Source organism: Salmo salar, chromosome ssa22 (genome assembly GCF_905237065.1).
Source record: "Salmo salar chromosome ssa22, Ssal_v3.1, whole genome shotgun sequence".
NCBI classification, from domain to species: domain Eukaryota; kingdom Metazoa; phylum Chordata; class Actinopteri; order Salmoniformes; family Salmonidae; genus Salmo; species Salmo salar.
In genome coordinates, this window is record NC_059463.1 from 33,447,436 (window position 1) to 33,463,120 (window position 15,685).

The following is a 15,685-nucleotide window of genomic DNA, read 5'->3' on the forward strand; positions in this document are numbered from 1 at the left end:
CTGTTTTTATACCTTGAGTTCACATAGATGTGCAGAACTGTATGGCTGTATCAAGAGTGTATATCTGCCCCGTTTCAGATTTAGGACTTCAATAACCTGAAAGAGAATAGCGGCATGAGATTTGTCCTCTTAAGATGTAACTTTATTTATTTATGTGTGCATGCACACCTATGGTCGTATGTTTGCATGTGGGGAGTGCAGTAGCCCAAGGTTATGAACTATCACTCATTTTGCTTACACAATTTCATGAAGTAGCCTAGATGGCAGTGGTAGAAAACAACCTTAAAGGTTCTGTAATAGGAGTAGCATGTTTTAGTGAAGACAGGCAGCTTCGAAACTAATTGGTTTGTTATTTTGTTTCATTTTAAATAGCAAGAACATTTTTATTGGAATATATTGCGAGAATTGTACAATCATAGGCCTATGGAGGCGTTTAGCGCACACTTTTGATAGACTGTACATATTGGAATAGCACGTCCTAATTCTTGCGTGGTTTCGATGACTGCTCTTATAAGAACAAATATCTGAAAATCTACAAATTAATTTCTAGAATGTAAATAAGTCACACACACACAATCATTTGAAACAGTTGCTGAACAAATGCCAAACATTTTAAAGAAATAGTGAGCCTTTTACGCACGTGTTTATTTGTGCGTAAGATAGTGTAGCATTCACTTATCCAATTAAATATAATACAATGTGGATTATATTTTCAGTTTAGGTTTTTAATGTTTATCCCCATGCATTACGTTTCTGAGCTGTGGGCAATCGGTATTCCTTAGACCATCTGCCGTTTCAATTTCACATTTCGATATATCGAAAAAAATTTAAACGGCTTTTGACAAATATCACTTTGTTATGTCTCGGTAAACCACGTTGTTGAGCTGCTTGTTTACATTTAAAATCACTGGGCCTCTATACCGTAATACTGTATTATTTTGTCTCACTTGTAGCCTGCCTACATTTGAACAGTGTTCTTAAACTAAAAAGTCCACAATATAGCTCGTTTTTGGATAACATCTTCAAATATTAGGCTATATTTCTTTGGTGAATATCTTGTCACATTCTGTCTTCAGTTTTATAATTGACATAATTTACATGATATAATTTAGCCTACATTAAAACAGGGATTTTGTCCACTCGTGTGAGTCAATATCTTAAATTAGAGCCGTGGGGACCGATCTAGGGAAAGAGCTCAGAGAGAGGAGGCTTTCATGGTCAGTCGACCAGAGTTTAGGCCGGAGTATGAGTGAGTGAATATGTGCTGTCCTGAGTGGGTATGCTGAACTGAGAAGGAGGATGACAGCCTCTGGTGGTGGATGGATGTAAATTCCAGGAAGTAGTGGATGGATTAACCCTTTGCAGTATATAGGTGAGCAGAATTGGAAGAACAACAACATGGTCAAGTTTTAGTTTTTTGATCAAGAGATTTGTCTTAATGATCTGAGATTTTATTACATTTTGCCTTACTCTAATCCAAACAACCACCTCAACCACCCACCCAGAAATGTTGCGTTTTTATCAATTGTACTTGATAGTAGTAGTTTAATTAATCTTTTTTTGAATTGACGTTTTTATAGCATGTGTCATGTTGCATGATTTAAAGCTAGTTTGTCAGCCAGAAGAACAGCCTTTATCCTGAAGCTGAACAGCTGAACTGTGTTGACATTGCATCAGCAAAAAGCTGCAGCCGTTCCTTTCAGATGACGCGTTTACACGCAGGGAAATGACATATTGTAACATATTATGGCAGATGCTGATTTTAAGCAAAAATTATTGGCGACGAAATATGATTAACAGTTTTTATTGTTATAACTAATTCTGGATTAGTAATTTGGTAGGTAATCGGAAGTCTTTATGACACACACCACACAGCCAGACAGATTTATGAGATTTGCATCACAGTGCCAAAACCGCATTTGGGTCCATAATATGCGGTTGTTGCCTTATCAAACAAATCACACGGACTGTTGCAAAATAGGTCATATAGCCTACAAATAGAAAACATCATTCGAAAAGTATTTTAAGCCATCCCAGGTGATGTCTTTAGGCTATGTATTCGTTGGATATATTCGGGGTTTAGGGTAAACAAAATGTACCAAATAGGCCTATCGATTGGAGTAAGGATGCAATTGACTAAGTATGAATATTTTCTTAATCAAAGCCCATGTAGTAGCCTATTAGGTGCCCATGTAGTAGCCTATTAGGTGCCCATGTAGTAGCCTATTAGGTGCCCATGTAGTAGCCTATTAGGTGCCCATGTTGTAGCCTAAGTTTCATATTATGATTTGCAGATGCCTTGTAAACTAAACCTTATAAGCCTACTTCAATTGAGGCTTGTTTATTTTATCCAACTGCATAAACCCTCTTCTTTTTGTTTACTTTAGCTGTCTTTATACGATAATATATTATACGTTACCATTTTGTTTAGATCAAGCCATTGATGGTGGGGTAAATTGGTACTTAGGTTGCGCATTTGAATTTGACTGAAGTAAAAACACGTTCTGCTTTTATTGTGTTGTAGACTAATTACACGTGGATTACATTTAAAAATAGCCTTGCAATCTGTGTCAAACTCAGATTAAAATTGTACAAAATGATATCGATGCCATGTTGATGAAGTTGTTGAAATAATGAAGAAACAGTTAAGTGCTAAGATGAGCTCTGATGAAGGCGCCCCGACACGCGTCAGCATTAAACATTATTGAAGGGGATTAAGTTGCAGTCCTTAGTTTCTTTTACATTCCACTGTCCAATTGTGTTTCTTAGATTGTCAGTTTAATATTGCTATTGGTGTTGCCTGGACGCAACCTACAGGCTGTAGACTGAATAATTATACAATTTAATTCTCACGAAAAATCATTAAAATGTTTTTAAACATTCATATATTGATGGGACAAATAAAAGTAGGCTACTCAACGATTAGATAACTCAAGTGCTATACTTTTTAAATGCTACCATCTAATAATGAGCTATAGTGGCCTAATGTAAACACGTCTGACAAATATTTGGCTTCAGGATGATTTTTGGAGGGACAAAAGAGTCTCATGAGTTTCAAAACGGTGCTGTAACTTTGACAACATGTTGTAACGAACTCAAAGGAAGGAAACGCTCTTTGTTGACGCTATTGTCCCTGTCTGGACATGGCGAGAGATTGACAGTTGTGTCAATGAGCCAGCAGACATCAATGCACTAGACAGTGACCTTGAACTGCCGAAGCGCCAATTGGTAGGCTCATTGCGTTGTAAGGTTTAAAAAAAACGTAAAGAAAGAACTTGAGTCAGAGAAACGCGGAAGTTTTGCCACCTTTTTACAACTGTATGTTAAAATGTGAATCCTGAGTCTTGTGTTCAATCTAAATATAAGTGATCATGTTGTGTTTTCTGCTTCCTTTCGAGGCGTCAGGTTTTGTAGTTATTCTTTTTTTTCAATGGTTGTCATTATGCGGCATGGGAAGGCCTTACCTTCTCTTTCACCAAGGTAGCTTCCGTGTTTGCCAAACTGACTGTTCTTTAAACTCATAACTTGTGATAAGCACTGTGTGCGCTGAGAAATGGATAGGCTACATTAGCACAAACATCAAATATGTATTGGCCTGTGTGTTAGTGATCCTAGATATCATAAACTGTTGTTATGAGATTCCCCTTGCTACTTTGGTCAATACCAGCCTAGTACCCTAACCTTTGCAATGACTGAAGCCGTGAATGACTGGAGGCCGATGACTGATGGTGTCTTTTTCTGATAAGAATTATAATATGCCTACAACATTTTGTGAACTTTTGCAGCATATAGGCCTACTCCGCGTAACTAATTGCGGCAGGTAGCCTTGTGGTTAGAGCTTTGGGCCAGGTGAAAATCTGTCGTTCTGCCCCTGAACAAGGCAGTTAACCCACTGTTCCCCGGTAGGCCGTCATTGTAAATAAGAATTTGTTCTTAACTGACTTGCTTAGTTAAAAAAAAGATTAAAAAGATTAAACCATTTTTTTTTACTAATCCGAACGCTATTGATTTGAAAATCCAGGGAAGATGACCCATACACAAAAGTCGTTTTGAACGATCCACTAACTACATCAGTTATTTAAGGCAGAACAAAACATGAAATCCCCCCTAATCTTTACCCCCAAAGAAAACATACTAGCAAGGGAATCAGATATTGTTTCTGTTTTCTACAATTGTCTTTTATCATTGGTAAAAAGGGGACACATTGATTGACAGCTGAAACAGGCTATGCGTGCTTTTTGAATATCTATCACATATGCAGTTTAAGACCCGCGGCACTTTTTTAACTTACATGTCCCAAATATTAAAGATTTCACGTATTCTAGCTATATTTTTAACTCCTTCTGACCTCAGAAGCCTTCCTTCCGTTGCTCGAATACAAAGCTTTCGATATCCCATTTAAATTTCCCATACATAACAACAATCTTTATTTTGTGACTAATGTGATATTTTCTTTCTCACAGAAGTACGCAAATGCACATGCAAATGCACTGCCAACTTCCAAAGCTGACGTTAGTTATAAATGTGGCATTGTATATTAGGCCTAGCCTCTCTCCATCCTTCTTGGCGAATATGAATCCTTACAGACACTATCATTTATTTTTTGTCGCATAGCAGAAGCTGCTGCAGAAGCCAATGCTTCCATGAAAAGTGATATGTATGGGCAGGTTTATTACACATTGATAAAATAGCGACTCCTCTCTTTAAGATGTGGAGTATGCACACATAGGCCCACTATTGCACTGTAACAAGAATGGTAATCCATTAGCAATTTCTTAATAAGCAATGTTTTGTTTACAGCTTACGTAATTGCTATAATTTGGCAAGTAGACAAATGATTAGAAAGCAGTGAAGGTTGTCAGGAATTTCAAGAGTAACAACATTAGGCCTACACGAGTAATGTTAAAATGAGAAGTGGGTAGTGGGTAGGCCTATGTCTAAGCCAAAAATTACGTCTTTGTTCAATTCCATTTCCTACATGTTGTTGTGTTTAGAGGCAATGGAACACTTTCCTAATTGCACCAGCCAGTCTCCTCATTGAAAAGCGCACGGCTCAGTGCATGCCTATTTAGCCATTTCTTTCCATGAAATATTATCATTACTCGGTGAGCCCTTGTTTCGCAGTATCATACAGATGTTTAGTTACCTTACTCAACTTGTTTGTGACAGGGCCGCTCAATTGCAAATCAATTAATAAAAACGCACTGTGATGAATTTCGACTGATGATGCGCTTTTAAGCTGCTTTGACCACCTTGTTAAACCCACATAAAAATAATAGCTAATAACAAGCTACCAAATGTATTGCTACGAACGTTTAATAGGATAAATGTCGAAGTTGTTCCTTGGAAATGCTCTTAAAATAACCTTATTGCAGATCATCTTTTTTACAGAGCCAAAGGTTTCAACTTACTGACCCTGTTACTGTAAATGTGAGAGAAGTGAGCCTGTGAGTATCAGTCGTTCCCTAAAATAGACCCGTAAAGTGGAGCATCACAGCTTTATATGACATTCAATTCGTCTGTAATTTGCTCTAAAATAAAGAGTGAGGCATGCACACCCAACAACAGTAGATATTTGGTGGGGGGGAAACAATATAACACTTACAGACCTTTGTGCAACTGCCTTGTAACTGTTAAATGACATATTAAAAAGAAAAGGCAGGCTCTGGGAAAACGTTATTAAGATCAATATGGCCTGTAGCCTAATATTAATGGATTGGGTCATCACTTGAAAATTAAAGAGTAGAGTATTTTGAAGCAATAAGGAGAAATCAAACAAGCAATAAAGAGAAAACAAACCCAGATTTTCTTTTGCATAAAATGTATTTTAAAAAGCATATAAAACCCACAATACAGAAGTTCATGTTTTGTTTGGTCAGACATGGACATAGTGGGTGGCACCTTCTGTAACGCAAGTTGGTGAAGACATGTGACCCTATTCGACCAATCAGGCGCGCCGCTTGGTTTAACTATGTTAAATGTCAGATCGCTATAAACTAGAAGCTCTTGGTCGGGCCCGCCGAAATGGGCGAGCATAATCTTCTTAATCCCGGGTCCGGGTTTGTGGGACCTTTGGTAAACATCCACACTGGAGACACATTTTACCTCCCCAATTTCAGAGCGTCCGGGGGACAACTGGCGGGTCTACCCTCTCTCTCCTACCCAAGAAGGGACAATGTATGCTCGCTCCCTTGGACCCCTTCGGAGCCGTGCAATGGATATCCTCAAACCTACTTTAGCAGTCCCGTGCCCATTAATCCCTCTTTCAACCGTACATGTGAAATCACCAGACAGGATGAAAGCAAATGTTTTTACAGCAATGGTGTCGGCAACAGGGAACCCTGCGCTGAAAGCGCAATCCTCAAACGTGAAGAGAGGGCAAGAGGAGACTCCTCTTCCTCCATAACGACGGAGCATGGACTGCACAACGGGATGGGCAACAATGGTACATTTTCCAAATACGACTATGGCGCGGAGCAGTTGACCCAAGATCCGCCATCCTGTCAATCCCTAGAATCTGACTCCAGTTCATCGCTGCTCAATGAAGGGAGCAAATCTTCTGCAGGCATCGCTCAGGCGTTGACATCCCCTGGCAATCACGCACTAAGCACAGCAGCGGGTGGAGGTGAGTTATTGGACATTAACAATGGAATGTTATGCGCTTGTTTTTGTCATTGGAATCTTATTTCCTGATTTGTTGATAGTCCTATTGCTCGTCTTTATAAATTCTTAGGATGCTGAATTGATACCAGGCTTGCATGTTGGGGTGAGCGCCGCTAGGGGAAGCATTCAAGGAAGGGTACATATTTTCGTTTACACTCAGCCTTTTACACACCAGTAAACCCTTACAGCACAATAAAAAATCGGTATTGTTTGTGGTAAAAATGAGAATGTCTTGTGGTAAAAATGAGAATTGACACAAAATATTTAGAACAATTTCAACCTATAGGATTTCAGCATAAAGTCAGCAAAAACATAGACTCAAGGTTTTTGATAGTTTGTTGCAAATAAAATCAGACACCGAAAAAATACATGCTGTTATTCACAAGAGCTCTAGCTTGCATGCCTTTGGCAATTCGATATGCTTGCATGGTTGAGAGTGAGACTATCGTTATTGACGACCTTAACTGCCACTGTAAACCTGACACAGACTAATGTGAATTACAGCGTATCTATCCACAATCAAATTACAAGATGTCATACGTCCCACTGTCTCACCACACATTCTTTGGTGAAATTCAAAATTGTAAATACCTTTTACATAATAAACAGTAGTAGTATAATATCATTTGTTTGAGTGTCCATCATCTACTCCGAATGTTAAGTCATTGTTTTAAATGAGTCTGTTTTAAGACTGGGCCAGGAACTGCTCACACTGATGACAAAAGCTCACTGATAACCAGCTCTATAGAATCAACTGATGCAGTGCAGGACCTTTACCTTAGCTTGGTGATGCATGCCAAACTATAGGCTATAGAGCCTATACGTTCATCCATGCTCACCCATCCACTTCTTCTCCCCCTCTACAGGCGCCCCGTGGTATCCAATGCACACCCGAACCCGAAAGAAACGTAAACCCTACTCCAAACTCCAGCTGGCTGAGCTGGAAGGCGATTTCATGCTCAATGAGTTCATCACCAGACAGCGGCGGAGGGAACTCTCTGACCGCCTAAACCTCAGCGACCAACAGGTTAAAATATGGTTCCAGAACCGGCGGATGAAGAAGAAGAGATTGATGCTTAGGGAGCAGGCCTTGTCCTTCTTCTAAAAGGGAGAGAGAGGGGAAAGAGAGATTGTGAAGAGGAATATAGGCAGGCAGTATTTTAAATTAAACGTACGGTATTTTGGTCTAATCAAATTCGATCGCATAGCATGCACAGTATGAAGTCTGATGTCCTTAAGAAGGAGGACGCATCTGGTTTATCGCTACATATTTAGAAAAACAAATTAATTAAGAGTCCAAATATATGTTTATCTGACCTTGAATCGCATAAAACGTTACTAAAGTAATGGCCTGTACAAGGGCGTAAAGTATTCCCTAGCCTGTATTCTGAGTTCTTTGACAGGTCTACAGAAACATCTAATGAGTAAACGCCCTGGAATGAAAGGCACAGTGCAGTCTAAAGCAATAGAAAGTGGCAGTTTATATAATTTGGGAAAATATCATTTGTGATATGTAACTTCTTGATACATATATTTGGCTGTGTAGTTTCCCATAACTTTACCAGTACAATAACTACACACTTGTGGCTCACTCGCTATGGCGGAACGTCCTAGATCAACCATGGATCAACAATGGTCACAATCATTGAAAAAATTTTGTGGAACTAATCAAAGTTTATCTGGGGTTTAAAAATGTACTTGATTTAAAATATGAACAAGTATCCTATAGTTGTGAAGAATATGAAGCTAACAGAAAGCTACGGATTTCATGCTATTGGATTCAAGTGAATAGTAAGTATCAATTAATAGCTCAGTTCAATTGAAGAATGCATAGCAGCCTGTATTTATAAAGCATTTACGTCCATCACCTGAGTTTAGTGGAATTATGATTGAACTGACCACGATTCTGTTTCATAAGTTAGAGTTTATAGGGCTACTATAGCCTATACGCCTATGTAGGCGACGGTGCATTATGGCTATGGCGCATAATAGTTTACATCTAATCTACATTCCACCAGTAGTCTGTTTAATAAGTCATGACGTGATATTTTTCCAAAATCGACCCCAGAACCTATAACAATCATTAAATTGCAGAATCCTAAAACAATCCCAATGGTAATGCCAGGCTGGATTTGGGCTAAGGTCTAAATAAGCATAGGCCTATTATTTGATAGCCTATTGTCTTGATCGTATAGTAGACAACAAGACAGTTTTGGGGCATGCAATTAAAATCCTTAGTTATGTATTTCCAATCAGTCACGTGCTCTAGGGGACGTGCATGGCCACGGTCAAGGACAACACCTGGCCTACACCCTACTGCTGTTTTTTAAATTGCGTTTCGATATTGTTTGTCAATCACAACACTTTGATTTGCCAAAATCGGTTATCTGGTATTACATTTCTCGTCCCATTTAAACACACACACACACACACACACATTTGAGTTGCATTCTTTAAAGGCTGGGGGGACTGCGATAAGCTATTTGAGGGTTTTTATGGGAGGGGTGGGCAAGTGTCCATGCTGCTATTTCTGTGCGGAATGATCCGCTGATTCTCTCGACGCTTGAGCTCAAAGTAATAGCTTATGTACCGTCATGACTATTTATCGACTGCGATCTGTTTACTGCAATAATAATTGGCGGCTTGTGTAGACTAATATCCTTTTCCGTAAACACTCGGACACATCCCTATTAGATCCCTCTTTAAAACGTGTATTTCCTGTGTAAATAACTGAGCAGTTGTCATGGAGTAGGTGAAAATGGTCTGGTTTAAGGCCGTCCCTTACTTAGCCCCACTAGGGCATGAATGAGAGCAGTGAAAATGGGTCCTAACTGCAAACGGCTCTTCTATCGATTCGATTGATATTTAATACCAAAAAGACTAATACATGTTTTGAGAAGTACATGTAATGTAGGCTTGTATAGGATATCCACTGTAAGATGTGAATTAGGTCGAGAAATTGCGCAAAAATGATTTATTGTCACGCAATTTGGGCCTATCCGTTCCATCACCAAATACTGAAATTCACTTACCTTCTATGCATTGATGATTATTGCTTGTTGTCTGCTACATATTTTCTATTATCCTTATAGTCATTATCACATTGAAAGCTATAACTAGGCTATATTTAACTCTTATAGAAAGTAGTCAGTAGCTGTATTATTGTCGAAGTGACAGTGTTTGCAAAGAATTTTGAATAAGTTCTCCCCTATAGGAATTTCGTTCATGAATATACAGTATAAATGTCCTGAATTGTTTGTGCTCCTCTCTCTCCTCTTCTCTCTCTCTCTCTCTCTCTCTCTCTCTCTCTCTCCCCATCTCAGTATTATTCAATATGTTACCCGTTTGTTGTCTCCACGTAATCAACTCACTTGCGAGTAGGCATATGCTAAATTGTAAAAATTAGAATGTAGATAACTGCATTTTAGAATGTCCAATGTGATAGATTTTCGTTTTGTCTGTGTTGTTATGTAACATCATATCCAGTGTATAGAATACATTGGCGATTGTGTGCCCTGCCCTATACCAATATGAATTACATGAATGTTTCAATGTATGTGTACGGTTTATTATGTCTATTAAAATATGTTAACTTTTATATTATTATCATATTGTTAAGGTAATTATCCTGATTTCTCTGAGTTACAGTTCATATAAGGAAATCAGTCAATTGAAATAAATGAATTAGGCCCTAATCTCTTGAGTTCACATGAATGGGAATACAGATCTGCATCTATTGGTCACAGATCCCTTTAAAAACAAATGGGCCTCACAATGGGTCTCAGGATCTCGTCACGGTATTTCTGTTCATTCAAATTGCCATAGATAAAATGCAATTTTGTTCGTTGTCCGTAGCTTATGCCTGTCCATACCGTAATTCACAAGGTTGACGTCACCAAATACTGAAATTCACTTACCTTCTATGCATTGATGATTACTGCTTGTTGTCTGCTACATATTTTCTATTATCCTTATAGTCATTATCATATTGAAAGCTATAAGTAGGCTATATTTTAATGTTATAAAAAGTGGTAAATATGACGCCATACATGTGGTCTGCGGTTGTGAGGCCAGGTGGACATACTGCCAAATGCTCTAAAATGACATGGTAAAGAAATGAATGTTAAATTATCTGGCAACAGCTCTGGTGGACATTCCTGCAGGCAGCATGCCAATTGCAGCTCCCTCAAAACTTGAGACATCTGTGGCATTGTGTTGTGTGACAAAACTGCACATTTTAGAGTGGAATTTTATTGTTCCCAACACAAGGTGCATCTGTGTAATGATCATGCTGTTTAATCAACTTCTTGATATGCCACACCTGTCAGGTGGATGGATTATCTTGACAAAGGATAAAATGCTCACTAACTGGGATGTAAACAAATTTGTGCACAAAATTTGAGAGAAATAATATTTTGTGCTTATGGATGTCTGGGATCTTTTATTTCAGCTCATGAAACACGCGATAAGCACTTTACAAGTTGCGTTAATATTTTTGTTCGGTGTAATTGGAGTTATGATTAACATCAATATTGCTACAAGTGGAGGGGTTATAGACGTTTTTGTGTACATGTAGGCTAAACATAAAGCACATGTAGAGTACACGCCATTCTGTGTATCCTAACAACCAACATAATATTGCAAACGCATTCACCTTACCCGAGGGGCACTAACAGAAGTAGCCTGACGCCTTTTTGATTCTCAGCCACTCATTTCAAGCAAATAATTGTATAAGGTATAGTGGTAAGAGAGCTGATAGCAATGAATCCAGTTATGTTTCCCTTTTTAAACAAGCTGGCCGTAGCAAGCTATGCTTTTACAAGGCTGCGAAGAGGATGCAATAAAATAATATATTTGCTGTGTAACACTTTTCCCGCCGCTTGCACATCCGCATAACAGTATGGTTCAGCAATATAGGCCGATTATCGGAAATTGTAACATTACGATATTTTTGTTAGGAACGCATCAGTCTTTGTTTTGCTTTGCTCTTTAATTTGTCATTTATCTTCAACCATACACTTTGCTAAATATATTTGGTTTAATGAGAGGAACTTTAAGTTGTGAAAACATTTGTTTCTCAGCGCAGGTTTAGAACCACTGGATCGGGCCGTGTTACGGTTCCAGAGACCAAAAACATCAATAGCAACTACCACTTTGTGTTCAGAATAAAAAGCTTATTCCATCATATTCATGCTTTTACATAACTGGATTTCTCGCAGTGAACTTGAGTTAACTTAAAGCTTTATTTCTAGAAATGCTTTCAGATTCCCACATTCACACGTAGGCCTGCCTCTGATCACACATAGGCTACCTCTATTCAACTTGACATTGGGTTTAGCGAAAACATAGTATAGTGTTCATTTCAACCACTTTTAACTTTAGTAAATACAATTAATCTTAGATCAACTCATCGAGTATGCTAAAGGCATACTCTAGCCTAAGGCTCTCTAGCATAAATTCCTTTTACAAATAATTTAAGCATTATCCAAATGTCTTGTCTTGCCCATATATCTGCGTTAAAAAACATGTATTTAAAAGCCTTTTTGAGATTTAGCTAATTATTTGGATTTTAGCCTATCGTAATCGGTTCTTAAATCTAACCTAGATATTGTATGTCTGCGAAAAAGAAACGAGAAGTGAATTAGGCTGCACTTAAAGGTAATATTCACTAGTTTTGACCATGCATGTTTAGCGGGGGGAGAAGAGTCACCAGTGGTAGACATTACTCTTTATACAGAGCTATGTGTCTGCACTGATTATACTCATGTTCTTGCTGTCAAACAACAAGTCGTGTGGAATTTAGATTTATTCTCACGGTTACATTTTATCAAGTAGGCTAGTCACAATGTCTTATTCTAATTATTAATGCAGTAAAATGACATCTTCCCATATGCACGGAGACGCTGAATGCGTTTTTCACCTAAACCTTTTGGTCAAATGTGTCTGTATAGACTTAACCTCCCTTTGCATCTGGTACGTCCAAGTGGAGCTGCTGAATGTATCATGTATATTGAAAATACAGATGCAAGTGTATGACATATATCATATTGGATAACCAACAGCTAGTTTTGACTTTGAGACGGTCTGCAGACTCTTTTATGGCGGCTTGTCTGTGAAGCTCAAAGGTCAGAGCTGTCTACGTTGACGCAGACCTTGAATGTGGGACCAAGGCCTCCCTCTGCGGAGAGAGATCGGCTGGGAGATTCTGTTTGTGAGTCTCTGCGCTCCATAGCGTTGTGTCACATCCAAAAGAACCTAAATCGCAATTTGGCCTCAAGAACGTTGTGCGCATTTTAGTTTTAGAGTTGAGTGTACTGTTTTGAACTATAATTATATATATTTACAAAAGATAGGATAGAAAAGGCCAGCACTCTGATAAGGACACACTCTTTCTCTCTCTCTCTCTCACACACACACACACACACACACACACACACACACACACACACACACACACACACACACACACACACACACACACACACACACACACACACACACACACACACACACACACACACACACACACAGAGAGAGAGAGAGTGAGAGCGAGAAAGAGAGAAAGAGAGAGAGAATAAGGGCATGTCATTTCCTTCTTAATGTTAGATATGCATACATAGGATAGCCTTCTTCCGGTATTAATTACGCCACGAATGTGAACTTAATAAATGTTTTCCATATTTTTGGATGGTTTTACCAGATTTGTATGAAATTTTATGTGACCATTTATGACATTGTTTTTCCTTACTTTAGTCTATTGAGAGAATGTGTATTTCAAGTAGATTTTTCTATTTTCCATGTAAATGTCATAATTGATTGATTAGGTGAAGCGTAGGCCTAACATAAATATTAAATTGACCTCGGTCCAGGGATAGACAAATAGAAAAGTTATAGGATAGTTACAATAAGTGAATATCACTCTTTTACGCGTGAGGTTGTGTGTAAAACCAAAATACATACATTTTGCCGTTTTCTGTTATGCCTTTTGAACTGTGCTGTAAGCGAAAACAATTAGAGGTTTTCCAAAAAGTGTTATTGTGTTCATTCAGCATCTTGATCGACAAACTACGGGATGTAACATTTGAGCGCTTCAGTATTTGCCTATAGTCAGATCACTCATCTTTAGACGAGTTATTATAGGCCTACGTGTCTGGAATTTCAGGATAAAAAAGCAATGGCATACCTTAATGTGAAGAAAGTGTGTTTATTTTTTTTGCTGTTACGTTTCCCAACTGATAACGACTATTTAATAGGCTACTCCCCTCAGTTTTCTTCTTTCGAGTTGATCTATTTACAACATAATGAAATTATATAATAGCCTATGCCAAGCAGCATATGCAAATACTGTTCGACGGATTATGTGTAGTCGTTATCCCTGCTTAAGCTAATAACAATGCCTTGATAAAATCTAAAATGACATGATATACCTACATTATAAACAGTAGACTATAAGCATGAGTATTACACTGTTAATACCAATAATGTTTTCTATAATCAATACACAAAAATGTTAGTTTCTAATGAAACACAATAGTTTTATCAAACCAAGTAGAGATTAATTGCCTGCTTTTGGATTTTTTAAGAAACACGAGGACTGATTATAGGTCCATGTGCCTTTATTTTGCTTCCGATAATGTACATTTATATTGACTAACCTGTGGGTCTAGATTAATCACTGGAAAATGCTTCTGGATACATTGTATTCTTAAAGAGGAAGTTTCCTTCATTCTTGCCCCTTCTTCCACCATTTGCTTTTCACTTCCAAAGCCAATTGCCAAGTTCAGACACCATTGTTTGTTTGTTTGTTTGCGCGTGCGTGTGTGTGTGTGCGTGCGTGTGCTCGTAAGCGGGAAATAAAGAGAGAGAAGAAAGAGAGGCTACACAATTTAGCCTGGCGTATTCACTGTGTCTTTTATTGTCATAGCACTATTTAACGAGTGTCAAACCATAGTTGTAGCCTACATAGCTAAGGTCTTCGGATTTTCCCCGCTAAATTCGGGAAATCGGTGTCAAGGTCATATTTGGAGCCTGTGCTGCTTATTTACAGACACGTATCACAATTCTCTATGAAGCAACGGATAGATCTTCAAATATGGCTTTGTGAACAATATATCAGTGATATCTGAACAACGAATCTAACATAATATTGAATTACACTTCATATCCAAACCTCAGACGAAGGTGTTGTTATCCCACCTTCTTCAGTGACAACAAATGAATTGCGGTTTTGTTTCAAAACCCAAGTGTTTAAATACAATTAAAACAAACAAACTAATCTAAAACTATTTTAGTTGTATCCGTTTGTATAAACTATCTCGGCAGATGTTGGTGTCTGTTATTAACACTCTTCCAAAGGAAGGAATTTAAATGTTGACATTTCCCGAGATGGTCTTCTTTTTATTGTAATTTTTTTTACATTTGTATTTTCACAGATATAATGTAAACAACAACTGAATTGGAATATGCATGTGAATTTATACACCCCAGTATAATATGGGAGCATGGTAAAACAAAAAGGTGGCCTATGCCAAATTAAGATTAGGCCCTACATTCTTTAGAAATTGTTTTAAAAAAATGTATTTGCATGCTTTTTTTGTCGTCCTAGTTATAGTCTTCATTCACATTTTGCTTAGATTCTGCCCCCCCCTTCCCCCCAAAATCGAAATGCATCGTCCAAACAAGGCATATAAGCCTACCACCTCGATTCATTTCAGTAAGACTAACCGCGCATTGGTTCGGCACCGCTTCAACAATATAAGCTACTTTTAAGGTGATTATGTTTCGACATATGGCCGTGTTGATATGTTTGATATTTTTAGATTCAAAGAAGGTTTTACGCACACCTTTTGTCTATTATTTATTTTGGCGATATTGCACGCTTATATGATAGGTCTAGGTTTTACACACACCTTTTATCTTTTCTTAAATTCAAAGTAGGTTTTATGCACGCCCTTTGTCTGTCTATTATTTTTGCGATATAGCTGTTTAGACATACCATATCATGTGCGTCTCCTCATAGAAT

The 15,685-nt window shown here is 38.1% G+C and overlaps 1 protein-coding gene across 1 annotated transcript; it reads left to right on the forward strand.

The window, feature by feature from the left end:
- The first annotated feature begins 6,024 nt into the window (after positions 1–6,024).
- On the forward strand, positions 6,025–7,768 carry hoxc12 (homeobox C12). The gene is given in 2 exon segments (NM_001139544.1): positions 6,025–6,625; positions 7,530–7,768. Coding segments are annotated over 2 exon segments (840 nt in total).
- Positions 7,769–15,685: the final 7,917 nt, after the last annotated feature.